The sequence below is a fragment of the Vanellus vanellus genome (genome assembly GCF_965231255.1).
Source record: "Vanellus vanellus genome assembly, chromosome: 1".
In the NCBI taxonomy this organism is placed as follows: domain Eukaryota; kingdom Metazoa; phylum Chordata; class Aves; order Charadriiformes; family Charadriidae; genus Vanellus; species Vanellus vanellus.
In genome coordinates, this window is record NC_138905.1 from 43817560 (window position 1) to 43842773 (window position 25214).

The window sequence follows — 25214 nt, forward strand, 5'->3', positions numbered from 1 at the left end:
TAGAGAAAACAAGACAAATAATTTATGCATAGAAAAAGAGGTGTTAAATCTAGAATTTTAGTAATGGGTCACCAGTGGCTTTGATGAAAGCTTTTTCGTTGATCATGTTCCATATCCAGCTGGAGTGGATAACCGTGATCAACCTGAGTAAATGAAAGTCAATGCAGCAATAATAAACAATTTTCAGCACTTTATGGTCATTAGAGATTAACATGAAATGATGCTGTTGGAAAGCCAAATGTATTTTATTTAAAATAAGAGCTCTGAGGAAGGTTATAGCGAAAGAAGTGAGGTAATGAGTAGAGCCACGGTGTACGAGAGTAGAATGGGAGTTTAGCTGAGATTTAAAGCAGAGACTGAAAACTAGGGATAGATTGAAAGCAACGGGATTTCAATGGTCAACATGGTACCACATCTTTGTAAATATTTGCTCAGTTACAAAATTAAATTTAAAGTCTATTTGGCTAATCCAAGTATTCTTGTATTGTCAACGTGGAATACAAATGCTAATACTAACGCAAAATAATTTATTTACCAAACCCTGGCAGATTATAATTATTAAACAAATTTCTTTTGAAACAAAAATGAAAAGAAGTAATGAAATAAATGATCTTCTTTGAAATTCTCTGTTGGTGTGTCCTTCCTCAGCAGAGTAATCAGAAGCAGAAGGGGCAATTTTGTCTCAGTTTGGTCTTCCATTGCCATTTTGAGAAAGGCCAGGAACCCCGTTTTTTGAGTTGAAGTCCTGCAACTTCACTTGGTGCTCTTGAGGCTGACTCTACTGATCATTAGTGGAAATATGGCACTGCATCTTGCAGTAATCCCTTCACATGGACTACAGCAGCCAGCACGCGCGGGTCTGCGTTGTGCTGAGGGGAGAAACCAGCTGAGCAAAGCCCGGGAGCTCACCCCGGGGAATGTGAACTGTTTTGAAAAGCATAGTCTTTTATTAAAATCACTTTGCTCAGCTTTGGACAGGTGTATAAACAGCTCAATTTCTGGTTCCTCTAAAGAGTGTATTTATGAAGTGATTTGTTGTCAAAACAACAAAAGTGATGCTTGATTTGCTGGTAATAATACTGAATCTCACTGGCTTGCTCTCCTACTTCATACAAAGAAAAGGGCTTTTTTTGTATAGAACAATCTTTTTAAGCGCAGGAAAAAATATCAATAGCTTTTCTTTACTGATAGCTCATAACTGCTCTTTGTGGAAGAGTGGTTCTCATTTTAAAAAGATGTTTAGTTATTGAGCTCTGTTGGGGAATGTTATGCTTTCATCAATATTTCATGTTATTTTCCTTTTTTTAAAGTACACGGGTCCTCATTATCACTTGTCTCCAGCACATCCTCTCTCTACTCTACGGTGAGTATTGACATATTAGAAAAAAGTTCTGCCTGCCTCTGTTCTTGTTCATTGTTCATGAAACTTTCAATGCTTTGTGGTTTAGAAGGATTAAAATTGTACTGCAATAAAGCAAGAACATTTATTTTCAGCTTTGGTATTACTGTCATGCTATTTTTGAACACGTTCTTTTCATCTTTGCTCAGAACTGCTTAAAATTACCTACTGTATATTTTGAAAGCTAAAAAGAAGGCAATGGTCTAGAAGTCTCTCTTTAAGGGGGGGGTGGTGGTGGTGGTGGTGTCCTTATGCTATTGTAGTTGATAAATTTGAGTGATTTTGCTTATTTCCAGATAGTTTTCTAATTGAGCAATTTGCAAAGTGCTTTTGTCCTGTCACTGTTTGAGGTACATTTCTTGAAAAAAAAACAAGACTGCTTCAGGGTGAGGGAGATACAATTTGCAGTTTAAATGTCTACTGATCACTGCTGCAAATGACAGCATTTAGATGTTATTTCCAAAGAGAAGAGTGTCTTTAAAAAATGATTAATCTTAGTTAATTAGATTCATTAGATTGAGTAATAATTGTATTATAGCTCAAGCAGAAGTTCTGGATTTGATTTTTTTTTCCTCTATTTAATTTTTTGGTATCTCTTTTGAGATCTTCTGCATAACTTGTTGCTTTGGTTGGTCTACTAACAAGAAATCATCCGTATGAGGAGTTAAACAAGTTTGGACAATCCCTTGCTGATAAACAACGGTTGCTTTGCAACCTATTTGCTAACTACAATTGCATGCTGTGGTAGGCCTTTTTCGTGGGAGAGCAAACCGCTTGTCTGCTTTCCCACCATGCGTTCACGAATAGTCTGTCTCCTTCCCATATTTTCAGGTGTTGAAAAGTGTCAGCTGACATCCCAGGAATGACTTGGGCTCCTCTACCCAGAGCCAACGCCAATTCTTGCCTGGGCGTCCCGAGCCCATGTAGTCTGATGCATTTGTACCATTTGGTAACCCTATCTCAATGCTAAACTCATGTTAGCTTGGAAAGTATTTTGCATCCATGCACGACACCTACCACGATGGTGCCTCTCCTGGTTCTATTTAACCATAAAAATGTCTATACAAGGGGAGGTCTAAAACATCGGGTATACACACGTTGGGTTTGCCCGGGCCTTAAGCAGCAAGTTGCAAGTAATTCCAGTCCAGACCAGTCCTGAATTATTTTTGGGGGGTAGAATGTACACACAGACTGGCTGCACATGAGCCGGTCATGTGCATGTAACATTCAAAGCAAAGCTTCTCACTTACATTTCGGTAGTCAAAAAATCTTTACTACTATTTCCCTGTCTATGAGACGCTATGATCAGTTTGCATGGAGAGGGTGTCCAAAATAATCATTCAAGCTTTGATATCAAACTTTAGAAGAATATTATGAAACTGATCAATGGTAAAAATCAAATTATAAAGCGACACAGGATGCTTTCAGCACCTGATCAGTCAGCAAGCCTGAAATACCTCTGCTCTGATGTCGTGTAATGTAGCAAGAGTTCACTAATACTTTTTATGTATATAACCTGCTATCATTCAATATTACAGAGCATCTTGGAACTATTACCTAAACCCCATGATATTAAAGAACGGGTTTTTTCCTGAAAAAAAAAAAAGACTTTAAATTTTTTACCCAAGTTCATACTGTAAGTGCAATATCTTCTGAAACGTCTGACTGTGAATTCACATTGCAGCTAAACCCCGCTCCTTAAGTTATGGATTATGTAGACAAGATAATGGAAGTTACAGAAAAATCTGTAAAGGGCAAGAAATGAATTAGTATGACAAAATTACTAGGATTGACCTTTAGGGGTGATTTTTGGTCAGAATGCTTGATCCTTCTCATCCTATGAAGAAAGTTTAAACTTTTCAGCAATTCATCAGAAGATGACGCACAAGTGGAGTACAGAAACATGAAAGGTTGGCAATCAGTATCACATCAGCTGAAAGCAGAGAACAACGGTTCATTATTTGGTGATATGGTGCAGTGCTCCATTTCCTCCAAGGGATAGCTTCGCGGGGTTATGGCACACGTAACTCGCTTTCAGCTATTATTAGGTTCAAGGAGGAGTAAAAGAGCTTTTTTACCTTACTTAAGCAGGCCAAAATCACAAAGCAGGAATTCCAAAGCAGCTGCCTTTCCATAAATATCACATTCAAATATATTTATCAGATTTCTCAAGCATTGCCTGAAGCCTTGGTGCGAGTGGTTTTCTGCAGCCTAATCACTGGAGAGATTCAGACAGAGTACTAAATAAAGATCTTTATGTATTATTACCAACGGATAGCTGAAAATCTTGACTTTATTCTCTGAAGATTGTTTCTCTGAGAATTAGAATATAAGACTCAGAAGAGACATTTCATTATTTGCTGCCACTGCAATGAATAAGTCCAATGAGACAGAAGTTTCTGTGTTCACTAGTATTTTCTGTATGTATTTGCTTTCTTCTTGATTTGCATTTGGGTTTTCAGGACTTACTTGAATAGACTGGAAATCTAGCTTGTAAGATATGCATGTAGAGGGACAAACCTTTGGTTTCATAGAAAAGTATGCCGTGTAAGCGAACTTAGTAGACTGTAGGATTGAAATACTGATTCAGTTTTGGCAGTGAATATATCTAACTCTCTGGGAAGTTGAAAAAAAGATGTGTGGTAGTTTAATTTATGATAGGCTGTCTCCAGTTTTAATCTCCTCCTGCTCAGTAGGTGAGACACTGCAATTTGCACATATTTAGTTAATTGCTATATTTCTCGCACTGGCTCTCAGCATTAGCCACACTTAGAATCCTTTGACTTCATTAAGTGCGCTAAGGCAAGCTCAAAGGAGATGTGTAAGGACATGTCATTTGTATGTTAATATTTTAAGTCTTCAAAAAAAGAAAAAAATCCTTACAAGGATGGGGTGCATGGATACGATGGAGAAGTAGAGGGAGGAAAAAGGTTATTTCCTTTTAGAGCATTTTGAACCAATGGCTGAGTGACGGGTTACAATGGTGTCAGCATGAACGCTTAAGTAAAACTGCTCAGACGTTTTTGGTTGTCAGATTTTAATTTTTAATTTTTAACAATATACTCCCAGTATATTGTTCTTTCTCTTTGATTTACTTCTTCCGCTGCCCACGAAAGTTGACTTGTGGGACCCACCTCTCTGAACTCCGGGAAAGAGGCAACGCTTCCCTGTACAGTCATCTGGTAACAACACGTAGCGCTGCCTTCATCAGCGGGGGCTGGTGGTCTAAGGACGAGGGACCCTGTCCCCTAGCGGCAGCTTCAGGAAAAGGTCACCAACCCCAAATTTCTTTTTGCTTTTCTTGACACAGTAGAATTCATCAGGAGACATGGTCTTTCTTGATCCCTTTGTGAGTTTTCATGCACTACGTGTTTGAAGTAACAATCATGGGAATAGAAATTCATTTTTTTCTGTAGGCAAATCTCCTTTTTCAAACCTAGATCAGAAAGTATCAGTATGTGTGTCACATCAGTGCTGGCAAATAAAGCAATCATTATACTCAATCATTCCCATGTAGTGATGCACCAGCTATTACAGTAGTTTCAGCCAAGAGCAGTTCCTAGTGTTGCACAGGCAAATACCATAGCATCACAGTCTTTTTAGTGACTATTAACAGATAAACATGTATGGAAAGAGGCATTTTCTAAAGTCCTCTACCCCTACACCAGGTCAAGTAAGAAAACGTTTCTATAGTAAGTTGCTAAAATTCTAACAGCACAAAAATTGTGCTTAATACAGGCTTAAAAAAAAAAAGGAGCTATATTAATTTGTAATAACACGGATATTGCATGATGTCATGGGATCTTCTAAAGAACTCTTACCTTGGATTTTCTTAGCCTTTCTGGTGTTATTTATAGCCAATTTTTCTGCCCACATTTTCCTTTTACTGCTTACTTCTCTTCTGGACAATGTAAGACTGCTTCTCTGAACTTGGACCACCTCAGATCAAGGGGTGGATTGATTTCCAGTACATTAACTGATTCTTATTTTATGTTATGAAAGGGTTCCTCTCTCATGGCCCACAATTCCGTTCCATTAGAATCCCACTGAAGCAAGATTTCTCTGTCCACCAAATGCCTCCTAAATTAGACTACTCCCATGCTTACAAATTTAATGATTTTCAAAAGTTCACCTTGCAATGATTTAGTTTCTTAGCTTGTTGAAAAAGACGGCTGAGTAAATAGCATCATTATAGGACACGATATGTAACAATATGGAAAACATCTAAATTTATTAAATATTATTAGCAAGCTTAAACTGAACCTTTAACATGCCTTGGTAGCCCTTAACATTTTGGTCGGTACTCTGTATGGGAGAAATTACTTTAAAGTGCAAGTAGCCCTCTCCCCCTCACCGCTCCCCCCATATATATTTTACTGGTATGCTGTCAACTGCTCTTAGCGGGGATTAGTCTATTAGGAATATTGCTCGGTATACAGTAAGACAAATATAGCTTCAGGAGCCGTAATAATCATTACAGTGTAAAAGTTTGCTGGTAACAGACTAAGGTCTGTGCTGTGACAGGATAGCAAGTTTTCTTTTGTATCTTTGAAATGTAGCTGCAGTTTCTGCAGTTCTGTTCCTGTTCTCCCTTTACCCACTGTTTCATGTTGTCAGTGTGCCGGCAAACTCTTTGGGGTTTCAGCTGGAGCTTTGCCAAGTAAGTTGAAAAGAATTCCATTTATTGTTTTTACTGCATACCTTCCTTATATGTAATGGATCCGTGAAACTATTCATTTCGCTTCAGTGTAGCTGGCTTTTATTTTCTATTACCGCAATTATGTTGCATGCAGTTTCTAAGCCATTTCTTCTTTGTTTTCTTCCAGGCAGAAGAAAAGGCACATTCAGAGGTAAAATCTTTTCTTCATTTCTATAGTTGCGTGTTGCATTATGTTATTTTAAAGTTTATTGCTCATCTGCTATGGCTAAACTGCTGAGTCGCTGGGCAAAAGACAACCGTGTCTTTGAAGCACTTTTTTGGGAAGGATTGGTAAAGAGCTGATGCAGCTTCTAGTGCACTAGAAGGCATTTTCTTCCATCATGCCAGACAATGCCTCCTGGCTGAGGTCCTGAAAAGGTGAAAAGAATGAATGAGAATCGGGCTTCTGAGCGGAGGAGTTGTGATGCGTCTGATTTCAGGCTTAATACCACTCCGTACTGGATCTAAGGGACTGTGCAATTCTAGGTAATGTGCTGCCTTTCAGGAGAAAAATACCTCAAATGTTCACTTTGAACTTCTCTCCCTTACATTTTGCATTATATTAAATTTCTGAAACTGACCACTTTGATGGATTTCAGAGCAACGCAGATTGATTTCAGATATAAATCAAATCTGATGTGGAAACCAGCTTCTTTCTCCTCACAGTGTATAAGAGTGGGTGACAAGCCCGGGTCAGCAGCTGGATACAATTACAGCCTTTCTCAAGAGGAAGGCCTGGTTGTATTAAAAGGGCACCGAGGAGTAGCAGCAATAAAACGCGGCGCCAAGGGGTGCGCTTCCACTTCACAGAGCTACATGCCTTCCAAGACCTGCGTTCACGTTGCTCCTATTTTTACTACTCTAATCAGAGCAAAAGTCAACTAAAAGATATTTTGAGGAAGTTGACCAAATAAACATATTCTTCCTTACTTGCCGCAGTATATTTCGATATAATTTCTACCTGAGTTTTCTAAGCTCCTTTCTCTGAAAGTTAAAACAAAGGAGCTAAAGAACCATGCCATACCTCAGTAGTGTAAATGACAATTCCTCATTTCATTGCCCTTTATATAGGGCTGTATACAGAGCTGAGACGACATTTCTTTCCTGTGTATTTCTACATGATGTTTCCTCAGTATCTAGGTCTGCTCTGTCGTGCTCTTGCAGGAGATATTGAAGAGCGGTTCGTGAGAACTACTTTTGTATAGCTGCAGGAATATGATGAAAGTGTAGCTTAAGCAGAAAGATGAAATAACTGCTATTGAAAACCAAAGAGTAAACTTGGAAAAAGAAAAGCGGCAGTCCAGGATGGAGAACAGCTCAGTAATCTGTGTCCTTTGCTCTGCGCTAGCGTAAATGACCTATCTGTTTTTGTATCATAGATGTACAGGAACTTGTTCATTCTTAAAGCTTGTGCAGTATTCCCTGTTGGTTTTCATGGGAGTCATAAAATCAAAGTACAGCAACAGTCTTTACTAATGAATGTTATGTGTTCCCTGTCCTAGGCTAGTTTTAGAATATTTTACTTCTCTAGTCTGGAATAATTTCTTTTATGTCTGAATATGAAAATGGTTTCAAAGTGAAACTCCATGCTCTGCTTAAGTTCAGTACAATGTCTGGAATCCCCGTAAGATCTCAAATAGGGTTAAATGAGCTTAAAATGATGTGCAAACTTCATGCTAGGTATGTATGTTAGTTGAAATGTAAACAGATATTTTTCTTAAGGATTCTCTTTTTCATTAAAGGGTACAGGAGCCTTGAATTAAGTTTATTTTCATGTCAACAAGGACAGTTAAAAATACATTTACTTTTTTTAAGTTGGCAAGCAAGTTTTTGATTAGTATATAAGGTTTAAAGAGGCTGCATGTTTGAATTGCAGGGACTGTAGGAAGTATAGTGTTAGAGAAATTTTTTTTTTACTTTACATCATCTAACTTTAGACATCCGTGAAGCAAAAATCTGTGCCTGAGATAGTCATCAAAACCTTCTTCATGCCAGGCAGTGGGGGAGTACTTTTTGGCACTTGTATCTGAGTCTAATGTAGACATTTAACATGTATCGGTTGCATCATGTCTACAGTCCGGCACAGTGAACCTCACCCAAATTCGTTCATGTTTCATAATCTCAGGCTTCATCCAGGGCTGCTATCCTTGATTGCACTAAGGACATGTTTGGAACTTACAGGATTTGTTAAAAAACCCATGACATTTACATGTGCAAACAGAGGATTGTACATATGAAGTAATTAAGGATTTGGCCGTGTGTGCTCCCTTAACTGGGATCCCAGCTCATACACTGGTTAAGTGCAAGAAAACAGTTGGAGCAGCACTAAGTACCAACTTTTAATAATTTGTATTTCTGAATAGTTCTGAGATTAAAATGTGAAACTAAGACATTGTAAACCTGTTAGTGATCCTTTAAGAAAACAAAACAAAACAAAAAAACACACCAAAGGAAATTACTGAAATACTGACAGCAGTCTTTTATTTTTTTTCCTAGCAAATTCAGAAACTACGAAGAGAGCTGGTTGCATCACAAGAGAAAGTTGCTACCCTTACATCTCAACTTTCAGCAAATGTAAGTGGTTTTGCTTGTGATAGGAAACAGTATAAAATGATACATTATCAGAGTGCCTAATAGCTCTTACTCAACACATGGTCTGGGAGGCTTTTACTATTTATTTATTTTGGTGTTTTTCCAATTAATTATTTCATTAAATGTCTTTATTGTCTCATCTTCACGCAGAAGAAATCTTGTAACCAAAAACAATGGAAATGGACAGGAGAGTTTCCACACTTTGGATGTGACAACAGTCCTATTCAGTTCCATTTCACTCTTTCCTCAGAATCAGTTAAAAAAAAGCCCAAAAGTAAGGAAACACAACCAAAGAAAGGGCATGAATTGCATATTCTGATAGAATTCATTATAGTTTCATTTCACAAATAGATAGATGTGTAGGGAAGCACAGTATACAATTGTATATAGAATTCATATGCTACATACAATAACTGTGCTGATATATAACTAATGGAAACTGGGCTATTTCACAGAGACCTCCCTGGTCTTCCTTCCAATTGTCATACACTGGTAATACAAGTTATTGAACATATTATCAGAAAATAATGCCAGATAGGGAATATGAGCTACAATCCTGTCTGGTTACTATGGTTTCAGATGAAGTTACCGGATAGTTACTGAACAATCTGTTGTATAGTGATTTTTAAATGCAATGCAGGATGTAACTGTAGTTATGATTCCCAAGGAAAGCTGAGATGCACTTGCAAGAGACTATCATTTTGCATTTCAAGTAAGCAGTTTCCTCATGTCTTGGAAAACCTACAGAGTGCCTTTCTTCAAAATGTAGATGTACTGAGTATTTAGACCTATAAATATTGCCATTATTTTCAAGAAATTATTTCATTTGGTGAAGCAGTACTGTGTTCACGTTGTGAGAAAATAATCTCTAGCTGTGTGAGAGCTGCTTGTTCTCTTAGGACTGCCACACGTGAAAATGTGCAAGAGCTACTCTTAGCACTTTCTGCTGTGTTCAGGTGGCTGCGGAACACCTGTGGGTATTTGTACCTCCGTAGCCGTATGGGTTGCCAGTCTGTTCAGAGTCCTGAGAATGAGCTAGTGAAGCAGACAACGTTGGAGTCCTGCAATGTTTGTAAATTCAAAAGCTAGATTCTGAGTTGGCTTATTCATTTGGGAATTTACAGTCAGCATGCCTAACCTGGCTGTGGGGTTCCTTCACTCACGTAGTTTAGACACTGATCTTCATCCTTGGCAGGCTGGGCAGTTCTTCACTCACCCGTCCTGAGAGCAACAAACTAAAACCATCACTGAGTCAACAAACTAAAACCATCACTGAGTCGGAAGACTTGAGCCAGCATGCCTTGAGTAGTCGCGTTTACTAACAAGTTCATTGTTCTCTGCAGGGCACTTTCCTTTCCACCAAGACGGCAGGGCTGCAGCAGCTCTGCCTTGCAGCTGGGAGCACAGGGAGGTGGGCTGTGGCTGGGCTTGTGACACAGCACAATCGCAGGTATCCCCACATCCACTCTGAGTGCCCTGTTAATGCCCACACAGCAGCAGCTGGTGTTATCCAGAGGACTTAGCTTGATTTCTGCAAGCCCCTGATCTGGTGAAAGATGTCCCTGCCCACAGCTGGGGGTTGGACCAGATGGTCTTTAAAGATCCCTCCCAGCCCAAACCATTCTGTGATTCTGAGCAGCGGTGCCACACCAGTAAGACTAAACTGTTTGCCTGTGGCGGGCTTGTGCTCGAGTGCCTGTACCAGAGCTGGGGTGGGAGCCACACTGACAGTGATAACTCAGGTTCTTGGTACCATTCCTCACCTGACCCTGTGGGCAGAAAAGCAGTTTGCCCTTCTCTCCTTCCACTAGCTCTGAGCAGAGCACACCAGCGTATTCCTTCTTGCTGATGTATTGAAAGGGAGAGTTGAAAGATGACTATTGAATCTCCATCCTCTTCCAGTCACCCCAGCAATGCTGTAGCCTGTAATATAGCAACAAGTGCAATGGAGTGAGAATGGCAGGGCATTCTGCTGCACAGCTGAGGCAATGAGGCTATTGTTCCACTCATTTAGGCAAATTGCGTCTGATCTCTCCCCAGTGTTATTTAGAAGTCATTGACTGTATCTGTGACTAGTATTCCTTTGTGTGGAATAACACCATACAGACTGGTTTCTAATAACACTACCTATTCCAGGTAAATTTGCAAGTCCGCTCCAAGTTGCAGTTAGATTTGGTCCACATTTCAAAGAAACTGAGTCAAGCTACAATTGAATGGTTACATTTTGGCTTGCTTTTCACTCAAACTAATTCTACTGTATGGGCGAGAAATAAGTTGTATAAGTTACATTGTGTTTCTTGGGGATCGGGTCCCATGTGCTGCCTCTGGACTTGGGAACCCCTAGTAAGAATGCCCACGGCTTTTCTACTGATCCAATTAGAAGGGTAACATTTTCAACAGGACAGTTAAAAAAATATATATACATGTGCATCTGGTTTTGTCTCTCCAGAAGTAACACATTTGTAAACCTGTATATACATATGCATGCAGCCGCATGTTGTATAAAGGTTAATTTAATCACATTTTTTTGACTGTGTCTCTCACCTTCTAATCCATCTCCATGGAGACACTCTTTAAACTCTAAACCTATAAGCAACCCTAAAGCTGATCCTTTTAGCACGTGGGATTTTTAAAAGGTACCAGAGAAATCTTTCCTTTTTCCAAATCCACAACATGTGGAAATTCCCTCAAAACTAGACTTGACAGGAGCATGAAACTTAGAGGCTTCAAATTCTCCAGGCATGAACAAGAGATTTAGACACCTTTGAAATGAATACAACCTTAAAAGAAAAATAGATATTATAAGTAAATATTTTTTGGGATGCTGTCATGAGAGACATACTTTGCAAAACCAAAAATTGAAAAGTATTTCACAATAAGCCTGGTTCTGACTTCATTCTCTGCTATTTCTGGTACAGAAGATGTAAAGGATTGAAAAACGCTTCCACATAAGTTCGAAGGGTCAAGAGAGACCCCTGAAAGATGTGTTAGTACTAATTCTGTCAGTCCTGTGAGCACTTTATGTAAATAAATTCTATGAAGTATCACTTAAACATCAGGAATAAAATCCAGCTTGGAAACAGAATGTATGCACAACCTTTTAATTGTGATGTGGCCTCTGAAATTTAGTCTAATTACAGAACTGATATTTAAATGCCAGTGATTATATACTTCTCGTAAAAATTATGAGAGTAACTAACAAATACTTGATTTAATTTGACAAAATCATGAAAAACCCAGATGGGCTTCTAATTTTCATGAACTTGTACTGTCTTAGCAATACTTTACTTGCATGGTTTCATTTTTCATTTCTCCCCTAATCCAAAAGAGACGTATTTCACCAGCCCCTGGCATTTAAACGAGAAACAGTCTTAATCGCAAAAGCCAGAATTTCTCCTCAGAGAAGAAATCAAACCCATGTTTTACTCTCTGTATGGATAATACTAGTCACCCTCATTTTGAGTCACGTTTGCATGCCAGTAGGTTAAAACCTGAATGAACGGTCTGTCGAATGCAGAAAAAAAGTTTGATCGCTGCCTGTGTTTTCTGTAGATACATCCAACTCCGGCAGGCAGAGAACTGTATGATCTTCTGCAGCGCCCTTACTGACCAGAAAATTACTCAGTCCTTTCTGACGCCTTTGCTATAAATGCATCCATCTTAGCCTTAGTCCTAAGCTTCTCCAAATTTCCGTATTTTCACTGTCTGAAAATACGCAGCACTTTTTTTTTGCTTGCTGTGTTCTGGAGAAGGCAACTATTAATAGCAAGAAACCTTATTCCCTCACAGTTCATCTCGGGCTTGAATTTGTTGTTACCATTTCCCTTTGTAGAACTGAGCAAAAGTATTGTATGCGAGTGAAAAAAAGAGCATCTTGTTCCTCTCATTTCAACGCTATTTGTGGCTTTCCTTGCCTCACCGCAAGAGACTGTTGGCGACAGTAGTACACGTGTCATTCAAAGACTGTCAGGCTGAAATTTGGCCTGTTTCATCAAGCTTTTCCTTGCTATATTATTTTATATCAAAATCTGTCAACTGGAAGTTATAGCATTTCTCAGGCATTTTGGAAACCTCCGCTAAGACTTTTCCTATTTGGTTTCATTTCTTATTCAGGTTTTGTTAGCTGGACTCTAGTACTATGCTTCATTTCAGCAGTTTATTTCATTTGATTAACCCCAAAGTGTTTTGCCTGCGTATGATTAAATTCAAGCCGGGCCCAGCTGTTGTTTGGATGCTTAATTTACAGGTTTTTTTCCTGAGATTCTGGCTTTTCCCCTGGCACCTGTTTCGATGTTGCTGGAGGGCAAATCTCAATACTAATTAAGAAAGGGCCTGTTTTGAGTGCAGAAAGTGTCCAACCAGCAGACTTCCTACGTGACTGACAAGGGCTCGAATTCCAGCGAGCAGCCTGAACCCAGCCTGTTCCGAGGGATTTGATCAGTGCTTTGTACCGTGTAAAGCCGAAGGGTGCGTGCTTGCAAACTGTAGCAGACCCAGGATGCCAGTAGAAAGCGGAGGGGGTTCTCTGGCTGATACTCTGGTTTGGCCAACTCTGAACCACTATCCGACAGCCAAACAACAAGATAATAGCAGGCGGCGGACAGAAAAGGTCACCAGAGGTACAGTTGCTTCTTGCAAGCAGCCCGGTCCCTTCTGGCCCCTCACGCCTCCTTTCATTCAGCCGTGTCAGGTGGGAGGAAATTTATTTGTTTACCTTTGTTTTATAAACCTGAACACCGCAGGTCAAATCGCAAAGTGCGTCAGCAGATAGCGTTTGGATATGCCCACGGCATGTTCAGGACGGGGTGTAAACCTGAGAGCCGAGGTATTTGGGGTTTGCCTGGCTGGGATCCTTTACTAAGAAGGAAATGCTTAAAATCAAGTCTGTCATCTTAGCACTGAAGTCATTCCCTGAGCGTTTATCTCTTTGACTGTTTCCACTGGGAGTTTCAGATGCTAACCGATGTCAAAAATAATCCATATGCGATGGATCTACAGATTAAGAGCTGTATATCATCAATGTATCTAATATGTATATCCTGTTAAAGATGGATATATTTTGCAGTAGGCACACTTCCAGTAATGCCCAGTTACTTAACTCTGACTCCAGTATATCTGTCTCCAAGGAAAAATGCTGCATTCAATTGTGAAGATATATTTTTACTTTAGAATAAGTGTTATTTAAAGCACGTGCAGTACTCGGGCTCTTTTGTATGGTATGCAAATGATGTATACTGTGAATGAAGCTATCAAACCTAACAGATATTTCTAAGGTGTGAAGGACTGGCTGTAACTTTAAAAAAGACTTCTAAGTATTTTTATGAGAATGACAGCATGGATCCTTTCGGATAAAGTAACTAATCCTCAGAAATTGAGGATTACCGATTCAATCAAAATTAACTACCAGATTTAAAAGTGTAAAAGAGATATCTAATTAGAATTTTTAATTTCTAATGAGGATTTTTCAAGTCAGTTTCTTCTATTTGTTTCAATCGTTTTCTTTTCCAAATTATTATGCATTTAACTATTTAAATGCAAAATCTGATGTTAAATGGGAATATATACATACATATGTTTTATACATACTACCACGCATATAAATATAGTAATAAACTAGCCTTTTTCACACTAACTTTTATTCTCTTGTTAAATAGTATTTCTTTTGGGACAAATCTGCATAAGATTTCAACAAGTAGGAGTTCCCTAGGCTGCTGAATAAATAAACAATTGCTACCATGCGGAAAGGCAGCACAATTTACTACTCTGAATGGAAAATTAATGCTTTGTATTTCAGAGAACAGTATGCTGTTGTAATAAGCATTTAAAGTAATGAACAAGGTGATTGAAGGTTTCTTTCTTGAATCGTTTTCAGTGGTGGGCCATTGAATTGTGTTTCTTTATTGTTAGCAAATCATGACCTGACAGTCTTTACCTCAAATGAGCTAGGAAAGAGCCGTCATCTTGATCCAATTACATTTATGACACAAAAATTTTAGTGTGCTACTCCGAGAAGGTTATGTACTCTATCACGGGCAGAACTTTTGTAAGAATCCATAGGTGTGACGTGGCTGTCTTTCTCTACAGACTACCAGACAATAACTTAACAGTTTCGGTGACCTCTGATGATACTTTTAATTATGCTTTTTAGTTCTTAACTTGTCTTATGAGTGCCTTAATTTTTCCTGTAAGTTTCTTGCGGTTTATTCATGTAGAATATAAGCTGAAGTTGTAGCTGTGGAAAACACTGTGCACAAATAAGCATAGTTAGGTACCAAAGCACTGCGGTTATTACAGTCTAATTGTGAGAAACGGACAAAAGCAATGCATAATTAAGCAAATGATTCCTCTTTTCAAGCCCTCATTCCCCATTTTTATTCTCATGGTAAAGCAGAGCCGCAGGCCATCAGCCAAGCCATAGATTTTTTTATGAGGCAGGGAACAGTGAGCTCCATTAGTTTCCTGTTAAACACATGTCATAAAAGAGACATTTGGCTATAATTCTGTGGTAGTGCATCTACTTTGTCTCTGATTGTGTTCCGGGTCACTGGCCATCGTCTTTGGAATTAAAACACCATGAATTAGTCTGGATGCTTTTAATATGTAGCTAATCATGAAAGTGAAAAGTAAGTTTCAAAACTAGTTACTTTTATCTTATCAGAGGAATAGAGTAGTGAAAACAGCCAAAGGCTGTAGTTTCCAAACTAGTTAAAATAACTTCTTCTTGATTGACAGGTTTCAGACATGCATTTGACGCATATTCCAAGTTCATTTTATTTACATTTTTAACTTCAAGAATAAAGCCTAAATTAATTATAAATGTTAAAATCGGAATATAAATAATTGCTAATTAATCTTTAAGAAATTGCATATGTATCTAGTCCTGCATTTATCAAAAGTTATTCCCTGGGGTCTCTATCTTTTACCAAAATAATTATCCCTAAGGTATCCCTGCAGATGGAGAAAGCAGGTGGATTGACCACTATACCCATAAGTAATCAAATAAAGGATTTACTAATAATATAATTTACAAGGAGTAAACTTGTAGTGAGTTTAAGAAGTATAAAATAAGGAGTTTACAAGATACTGAAATGTTTATAGCAATCCAAAATTATTTACAAAACTCAAAAGCCACTTATCAGTATAACAGCTCAGAAGTGGGCCACTATTATATATATATGATAATCTTTTTTTTTTTTTATTTGAGGTATAATATCCAGAGCAAGGGGGCAAAAAGCTCTTTTCCTTCTCCTAAAGTACAAAACAGAATCCTTTTTGGACCATGTCTTTTTCTGATTATACCTCAGATTCAGTACAACCACACACTTTTGAACAATTTCAGCTATGCTTGTACAAGCATGCAAATCTGTAACTGAAAATTTGCCAGGCACTCTGTATGCCTGTACTGCTAGAATAAAAAATAAATTTTCTTGGTGAAGAAGCTCAGTTAATCCATTTGTGCATATAAATATGTTGTTTGTGAGTTATATGTCCTGCTGTGTTGTAGTGCCTATGTTTGAAAACTTTGCCTATTACCGCTTTTGAGATGGTAAACAAAGAATAAGTATTTCTTTCTGCTTTTACTATTTGGTGTTGTGAGAGGAGTGGATGGAATCTTATAGAATTTCATAAAAATTAAATTCTTATCTTCCCTTGGCTGTACAAGCTGGCTTAGCTTGTTGGTTTCTTTATGATCACTTGTCCTTCTTTGCCTACAAAGCTTGATGTCAGAAGAGTTGATATATATCAACTGTTTGTTGTATGTTTGTATAAATTTTGCTTGCATAGACTATAGGGTGAATGTTGTTAGAAAATAAAACGAAACTTTAATTTTTTAAAATCTTTTAATCAGTTTCAACTTTATTGCTTTTCTTATCAAGAAGTTGGTCTTCCAGTTTTCAAGTGTCTTTTTGTACGTTTGCACACATGCATAAATAGTCTGTTTATATTTTGTGTAAGTTTTATATTACTTTTATACACACAACACACACACACATATATATAATCAATATAAGATGAATAGCCTAAGTAATGACCTTTTATAAAACTAACTGTGATATTTTTTTGTTTGAGTCTCAGGATCCCTCTGGAGTGTTTTATTTGTGAGGTTAAATCTTACCTTTTAAGATAAAGTACTTGAATTCCCATTTTGAAGTGTTCAGTAATTGAAAATGACTGTTCCTGGACTTCTATTTGGGAGCAGACTTCTTTTGGCTGATATATCAGTAAACTTAAAGCAGGGCATTAAATCCATAATTCATTTCCAGGCAGAGATACTTGAGCTAATCTCCTTGGGGGCTGAAGAAGCGTGAGGAACACTGGGCTCACTTTGCTGCTTCACCTATCCAAGTCAGCTCAGTCTGAGTTTAAAACTAATAGAAAAGAGCTGGAGAAGATGAGCTTGGAGGGAAAAACTTGTTTTTAAAAACAAATATACCTGGGAAAATTGTCCCATTGTCGCGATGAATGTTGTTTTCTGTTTCTTTCACAGGCTCATCTAGTAGCAGCTTTTGAAAAAAGCTTGGGAAATATGACCGGCCGATTGCAAAGTCTAACAATGACAGCGGAACAAAAGGTACGTTTACAAAAGCAGATGCTTTAATGTGGAAAACAGTCAGCAGATTATATTAGAGTTTTGTTTAAAAAATACTGAAAGGAAACAGGGACAGCTGTGACAATAAGACAGACAGGTCTTTCTTTAATGGCCACTGCAATCAAATCTTTGTAAAGCTCCGGGAGAATTAAACTCTGCAGCATCAGGTTTACGCAGACAATATCATAGAATAGTCTGAAGATAAAATCTTTCCTTTCCAGATTTTAATTAAAACATATGCGACTGTAGGTTTAATCTGTACTGAAAGATCCCGTTAACAAAGACTGATCGTAACCTGCTGGAGTGCTTCATTCCAGCCCGCAGTGTTGTCAGAATAATAGAATTATGGGAAGGGAAGAACTTTAAGCAGAGAAAAATGACTCCATTCAGAGAGTTAGTGCAGGTTAGGTATCCTATTCACGTGTACGCAGTTTTGGTTTTCACTGGGCTGTTTTGACTACTGGGGAAAAAAATCTAAACCTGATAGGTGGTAAATTTAATGTGAGCCTATGGACCGTGCTCAGGATTAAGAGGTTCCTTAGCACCTTCCAGGATTGAACTTCTGCAGCTTTCTGTCCTTGTTCATTTTGAACAATATCCTACAAAAAGAAAGGCCTCATTGAGCCAAACTGTGAAAGAAACTGTATCGGTGAGTCAGTGTAGCTGTCTATTAAAATAACATTTCACAGTCTGGTTGAGCACCAACAGATGAAATATGGTGAGACTCATTGTGAACTGGACAGAAAATATTTGTATTGCTTGCTTTTTTTCATCATCTTAAGCAAAAAAACACAATGGAATTTTCTTAAAACAAAACTTCTGACGATTTTACCAAGCATAATTTCCCTCAGAAGGTTTTCTTTCCAGAAGAGGTTAAGCAGTGACATTGAAACAGATCATCTCCAAGCTTCTTTCCCAAAAGATATGGAACATGTTCTTTTCTTTTCTCTGTTGTTGAGTTTAAATTCCTTTAATCCTCATTATATAAATGCAGACTGGAAGGATAAGTTTAATGCAGCAGTAATAAAAGCTATTTTTTAATTAAAATTGGCTGTACATTTTAACACGGAACTCAAGTGGAGTGATTTTACTTCAACTTGCAGGACAGTTGCTATTAAACAGGGGCTTTAAAATTGAATTATTATTTAGCAAGTTAAATCTTTTGAAAAATACACAAATTCAGGTTGAGATTCATCCATTAAACAGTAACCTCGCATACTAAAGGAAGTAATTAAAATTATTTTATTGTCTTTCACAGTAAAATTGTTATATTTCTCTTAACTTTATAATGAATATTCAATTGAGGCCCATTTTAGATTAGTCTTTACTTAATATATTTTGTGTTCCTTAAAAATAGCATGATTGATTTTTATAGAATAAATGCAAAAGAATGTTAGCTGAATTTAATATCTTTGGAGAGAAAATATGCATCCTACTTAGTTGTTGCCCTTATATTCACCCAAACAGTCCCATGAACTTCAGTTTGAGCACTCTTATCTTGTCATTTTTTTTTAGCTTAGACAAACATTGTTCTTGTGCCATGTATTTTGAGCTCTCTCTGCTCTTCCCACAGGAATCTGAGCTTATAGAGCTAAGGGAAACCATTGAAATGCTGAAAGCCCAGAATTCTGCTGCACAAGCTGCTATTCAAGGAGCCTTGAACGGTCCCGATCATACCCACAAAGGTATGTTTTTGTCACTGTTAAAATAAGTGCAGAGTTTCTCCCTAGGAAAAAAAGCTAAGTCACTACTTTTCTGTTTGTTTGGGGTCTCTTTTGCAAGGGCAAGCACATTCTGCAGTGCGTGGTAGGCATACTTGTGGTATTTCCAGAGCTGGAAACCTTGCGTGAGCTTCCTGTTTGCCAGAGTTCCTGGAGCCTTGTCTTCTCAGAACTGGGTGGCCAGGAATTGATCGCTGGGTCTCAAGAGTTAATCCTGTCACTGCAGTTGTGTTTTGAAGTCCACCCAAGACACTAGTGAAGTCTTGTGGTGAAACATGGCTATAGCTTGGAAATCCAGCGTAAGTTGTAGCTCTGAAAACTGGTGTACTCATTGCCAAGAGATGGACTGACAAGAGCTTAGCTCCTTCATGAGGTGCTAAATCAGTACAGGAAAGCAGGCATTCTAGATTTCAGATTCTGAATTAAGTTGTCATTGCGGTTAGGCAGATGTCACATGATAAATATATACTTCAAAAGTGCCCGTTGATAACCAACAGCAAAGGAATTACTTGAAGAAAAAAAAATAATAGCAGCGTTCATTTTTGACAGTGTCATTGATCTTTCTTTAAAGAGGTCATTATTTAGATGTGTACCTTAAGGTCATTGAATTGCGTGACTCGAGAATAGCAAAGCTAACTTCTAGGAAGTGAAAAATAATCTCAAAAGTCATTTCCCCTGGTATAGTGGGTATATTCTGCAAGAATATTTTCCAGTGATTAAGATACAGTTATCAGAGACTTTTAAGTAATTGAAACTCAAATGCCTCACCAACCATTTCTAATATTCTCCACTTCTTGATTATTTTGTTTCATTCATTTTTAATGAACTCCTGCCTGCTTATTTCCATCATGGTATATTAGAAGGTAGCATCTGAACGCTGATTAGGCCTACTACAAGTCAAGCGGTGCCTATACTCCTCAGAAATAGAACTGTAGTACCTGTGACAGCAATAAGTAATCCATCTGTTACAGAAACTGCTTAGCTATGAGACTACGCCTGCATAGATTGCTGTGCAGGGTCACTGCCTTCGTGCCAGTACGACTCCAGTTTGGAGAAGCTCCTAAGTGTTAAGCTAATAGTAGGCATCCCCATTGACCCCCATATGGTTTCTCACAGGCTGCAACAGCTTAAATCCAAGGCACTGCAAGCATCGATGCCATTTATGTTCATTTAGGCTCCCTTTGAGGAGGAAGATGCTACATAAATACAAGAATGATTATTATATTGAAACAGACAGATTTCGCTGTAATTTCTTTTCTTTAGATTTACGTATAAGGCGGCAACATTCTTCAGAAAGTGTTTCCAGCATCAACAGCGCTACAAGCCATTCAAGCATTGGAAGTGGTAATGACGCTGACTCCAAGAAAAAGAAAAAGAAAAACTGGGTAAGTGCTCAGCAGGTTTAAACCTATCTTTTAGCTATTATGTCATTTCCTAGTGCCTGAGTAGCATAATGGTCCGTTTCATCTACAATATCCTTGTGGGGCCAGACAGATACAAAGCAATTCGCATGTATCCATACTGTGACACTACCAGGAACCTAAAAATTGTTGAATATCAGTGGGGAATTATTTGCATAAGTCAGGATAATTAACAAAAAAAATAATTAAAATAGCTGTTGTGACAAAAACCATCTCTGGGCCGCATTGGAACTCTGTGTGAATTTTCTTCAGTCAGAGTTTGATTCCAAGGCTTAACACAAATATGTCAAGCAGCTATGAAGGGAGTTAAAATCTGTTAAGAATTCTCACATAAAAGTAGCATGGTGTTTAAAAAAATTAAGATACTTCTCAACTGTAAAACACAAATACCACATACTGCTCAGGGTTTAATCAAATACTTTCAGTATATGATCGGAAAATATGTTTTGTTGTTTTAAAAATATTACCTGCATAAACATTTGTTTTAAAATACTGATCAGCCTTCATTCCCTTGATTTGTAATTCCACACTCTTTCATGTTTCTGCAAGGTGAACTCTAGAGGAAGTGAGGTGAATATAAACCATGGAAAATTTGGCATGCATCTCTAAAGAACCCTATCTTGGCATGATTGCTATTTATTTTGGCAGTAGGCTTTTATACTTTCTAAAAACAGATTATCCTGTATGTCTTCTCAGTTTGTCTCTATTCATTTTAATCTCAAAGTTTAGACTATAGAAAGGGGGAGTGTAGCCAAAATCCATTTCTTTCTCGTTAGATATCATGAGCTGGAAAGGACTTAAGTTTCTCTGATCAGTGGTCACACTCCCCTCTCTCGAATTATATCACAAAAACAACATGTTTGAATACCTCATTTTTTATAAAGGAACCACTTTGTCATTGAGTTCTATACAATTTCAATCAGAACAACTTTCTGAAAATAAAAACAAAAACCAACCACATTTTTCCTGAGATGAACAACTTCTGGATTTAGATAAAGGTATCAACGAATGGGCTAGTTAAAATTTACTGCAGACACAACTGTTGTCATCTTGGCTCCTGAAATAAATGGCTCTTTGGCTATTCTGTCCCTTTTCAATACTGGGTAAGAGCTTCTAGAGGGAAAAGGCAATGCTTGTACCTTCAGAGATCTGACTACTCTAAAGGAAACTGCAGCAAAGAGTATTTACCTTTCAGCTAACATTCTTCTCAGCAGTACAGCAAAGCAAGCCTCGTGTCCCAGCTTAAATCCTCTCGCTTGTGATCCAAACCATAGCATTTGCATAGTTTGGCCATTCAAATTTTTAACGGGGGAAGTAAATTGGCAAACCCAGTAAATTGGACTTGTCTCTTGATTTCAGCATTTAGAAACAGCAGGTTCTGCCTGTACCTAGATGCAAAGTGGTTATTTAAAGCCAGCCCTTGAAGGGAATGCCATGGGAATGGGATTCCAGTGGGGCTTAATGGCTTTAAATGAGCACTCCTCTCCCATAGCCGTACCACTCGGTCCTGCACTTTTTCCATAGCATTACGTTTGCGCTGCGCTGGATTAATAAAGTCGAAAGAAAGCACTGTATCATGTTTTTAGAGATACTGTGTTGCATATGTTAATACCTCGCTTCTGTATACTGACCTCAGGCAGTGGCTAGGATGGCGTCTGCAAACTAACTCTTTGAAACATGAGCTGCACACAAGTTGCCGTGAGAAGGAAAATAATCTTGCTCTATGTTTGTTTTCCAGCTAAGAAGCTCTTTCAAACAGGCCTTTGGAAAGAAGAAGTCCACCAAGCCTCCTTCCTCGCATTCAGACATAGAAGAGCTGACAGACTCCTCTCTTCCTTCCTCACCCAAATTGCCCCACAGCTCAGGAGAGTGTGGGGCAACATCGATGAAACCATCGCAGTCTGCGTCTGCGTAAGTCTCTCTTTTGGCAAACCTTTCTTCCCGAATGGTTTGGACTGTGAAACAGACCTCCTCAAGCGTGGCCATTTGCAGTGCAGAAACCATTGCCGACAGCCACGATTTTTTAATCTCATGCTCGATCTATTTGCCAGATTTCTCGTGAGCTTCACTCCGTTTACACACGACTTTTCTGGTAGCTTTCTTAGGTCATTCTCTCCTCCTTTCACAGCCGTTACTCAAAATCATCTATCAGTACAAACTTCTTTCCAAATGCATATCCAAAAACCTATGTGGTGCTCTCCCTACACCATTAAAAACTTTACCATATCCAGTTAGTAAAGGCCAAACACTACAGTTGTCTTTCTTCATAATATACTTAAAATGTCATTTTATTTTCCAGGTAGCTATGGATTTTTACAAGATAGTCATTCCTTCTGTTATTACTTTATCTACTTTGTAGCTACTAATTTATATCATTTTTAATCTATTTGCCCTTTTTTATCAGCTTAGGTTTTTTTGGTGGGATTTTATCTTTATTTTTTGTTCAAATCACCGTCCTTAAGGTTTCAGGATTGAGAACAAGTCACCAGTCAAAAGCTGTCCTATTTCTTCATTATTTTTTGGACGTATAATATATTCTTACGGAGTTCTCAGCTCCCATTCATATTCTTCTACATATTTTTTTTTTTTTTCACTCTGCTAGTCTCATAACTTTTTTCAATTTGAGGAAATCAACCCCTTTTACCCAACAACTGCGTACTACTTATGCCAGCCTTACTTTCCTTGTCCTAATTGAGAATAATCAGGTCACAACTACTCTTTCTTAAAGCACCTGGGGAATTCTAGTCTCATGACTAATTCCTGAGCTTTAGAATAGAATTTCCCTGCGTTAGGTTAGGTGCCTTTTATGATTAACTTTTTATAGACTCTCATGATTTTTATATACTAGGTTTAGGAGTTTGACAGCAAATATTCCCACAAAAGGAACCCCTCCACAATAAATGTTTTTCTTTCCTCACACTCTGTACAGACTAGTGAGGAATAACTCATCCAGATCTCTAGTTTTGCTGGGTTTTTTTATAGGAAGCTCACTTTTTATGGTTTCAGGTATATGTGTGCTTTGGGAGGAGGATTTCTACATGTTTGGAATCCTTGAGCGTGATTTGTTATCAACTTAAAAATCAGTAGTAAAAGCCTTTATAGAAAGTGCCTGAACTTAAATGAAACACACTTATTCTACAAAATTATTTACTCGTGATTCACAGATCTGCTCTTATAACCTTATGCTCTTTCCTTTCCGGCAACTCTGCTTTTTTCTCTCTCTCTTTGACTTGCTCTCTCTCTGGATGTACTGATGTTTCCAGGATTTATCAAGGGCAAAAACTACATATCTAGTATTTTGTTCCAAGCTCTTCCCATGGCTATTTGGTTTCTGAGCCTTAACTTCATAAATTCTGTCCAGTTCATAGTCTTCTGGTTCTTCCTCTGTATCATTTTTAAACACTGACCTCTCTGATCATATTACTGCATTTTTATTATTGTGACCTTTTTTACGCAGGATAACATAGATTCCTTCCCTTCCACAGAAAGATCGTGTAAAATATATTTATTTAGATTAATTTCCTTGCCTGTTATATTGATAATGTTGCTTTCTTTGGAAGACTCGTTTTTTCATTGCGTAATTTAAACTTCTGTCACCTTCAAGACTTTTTATAATTATCAGCAGCCTCTGTTCAAAGATCATGACTGACTTACTACCCAAAACAACCTTTTATTTAAAAATCCTGAGATTGCAACAAGAAAGAAAAAGTAAAACTCTTTCTTTCTAACTTTGTCTGAAGTCTGATCAGGCTTCTGAGCTTCTTTCCGTGACTGCTCAGGAACGCTAACTTATCTTTTTGGTTTTCTTCCTTTTGATGAAGTCTCATCTTCTTATATAATTTTACTGTTGTGGGAGCTGAGTGTTGAAGAGCTCAGGAATCCGCAAAAGAAAATTCAAGTCATGCTTTCTGCTTACATTCTCCTTATCTTACAAGTCTAGACAGCTTTTTCCTGCTTCTTCCAGAACTGTAATCCTACTTTCTGGTTCATTTTTATCTTCTTTAAAGTTGGCTTGCCACGGTCTTTTTGTCCATCCCTTCTCAAGATGTACTGCAAAAAAAAGCCCAAAAGAAAATAGCTGACAGATAACGTGACTTTCCAGTTGTCCAAGTTGTTGTATGAGACAATAGATGCACGTAAATACAATTTCATTTCTTATTTGGTTAGCATAGGTGTGAGCACATCAAACCAAGAATTGTACCATAATACTTGGAAAAAAAGTCCTAGTCTATGCCTTTGTTCATGTGTTACTCACACTTAAAATATTTGTGCATGTTATGAATGATATTAATTTTTTTTCCTTCTTCAGTTAGCCGTATTTTTTTATTTGCCGTGAACTTCTTCATCTTCCCTTTGATTACACTTTCTTTATATATTTTCTTGACCTGAGTCTCATGTTCTAAACCATTACCTTTACTTTCTTCCAATTGCATCTTTCTAATACGTGTGTATGCAGGTCATCTCTAGTCTGGGCACCAAAGAAAAGACAAAACGGTCACGTGGTCTACAAGCATAGATCCCGGTAAAATTGAGTGTGGGGCATGGAGTTGTATACCCAACTGTTGACCTGAAGAGTGCTGCATCTTCTTTCCCAAAATGCATTTGCATGCATTCTGGCAATTAAAAGTTGACCTCTATTTCTTGTTTGTATATTAGTAGTAATAATCACAATAATACTACTTATTACTATAAAATAATTTTCCTATTGAAATTGTCCTGCAAATATTAACTATTTGTAGTGGCAGTAATAAAGAACAAATAACATTTAGTGAATTGACTGAAAATATTGCTT

The 25214-nt window shown here is 37.9% G+C and overlaps 1 protein-coding gene across 2 annotated transcripts in view; it reads left to right on the forward strand.

Annotated features, from left to right (window-relative positions):
- NAV3 (neuron navigator 3) overlaps positions 1–25214 on the forward strand; it is a gene marked incomplete at its 5' end in the record, with an annotated part of 275201 nt that overhangs the window by 228921 nt on the left and 21066 nt on the right. The window contains 9 exons of one of the 2 annotated variants that reach the window (XM_082492447.1): positions 1311–1363; positions 6226–6249; positions 8595–8672; positions 17179–17262; positions 18854–18965; positions 20265–20386; positions 20972–20992; positions 22161–22333; positions 24879–24944. In XM_082492447.1, the coding sequence (XP_082348573.1) occupies positions 1311–1363; positions 6226–6249; positions 8595–8672; positions 17179–17262; positions 18854–18965; positions 20265–20386; positions 20972–20992; positions 22161–22333; positions 24879–24944 (733 nt within the window). The remainder of the gene's footprint in view (positions 1–1310; positions 1364–6225; positions 6250–8594; positions 8673–17178; positions 17263–18853; positions 18966–20264; positions 20387–20971; positions 20993–22160; positions 22334–24878; positions 24945–25214) is intronic. The other variant, XM_082492448.1, reaches the window with a different exon arrangement.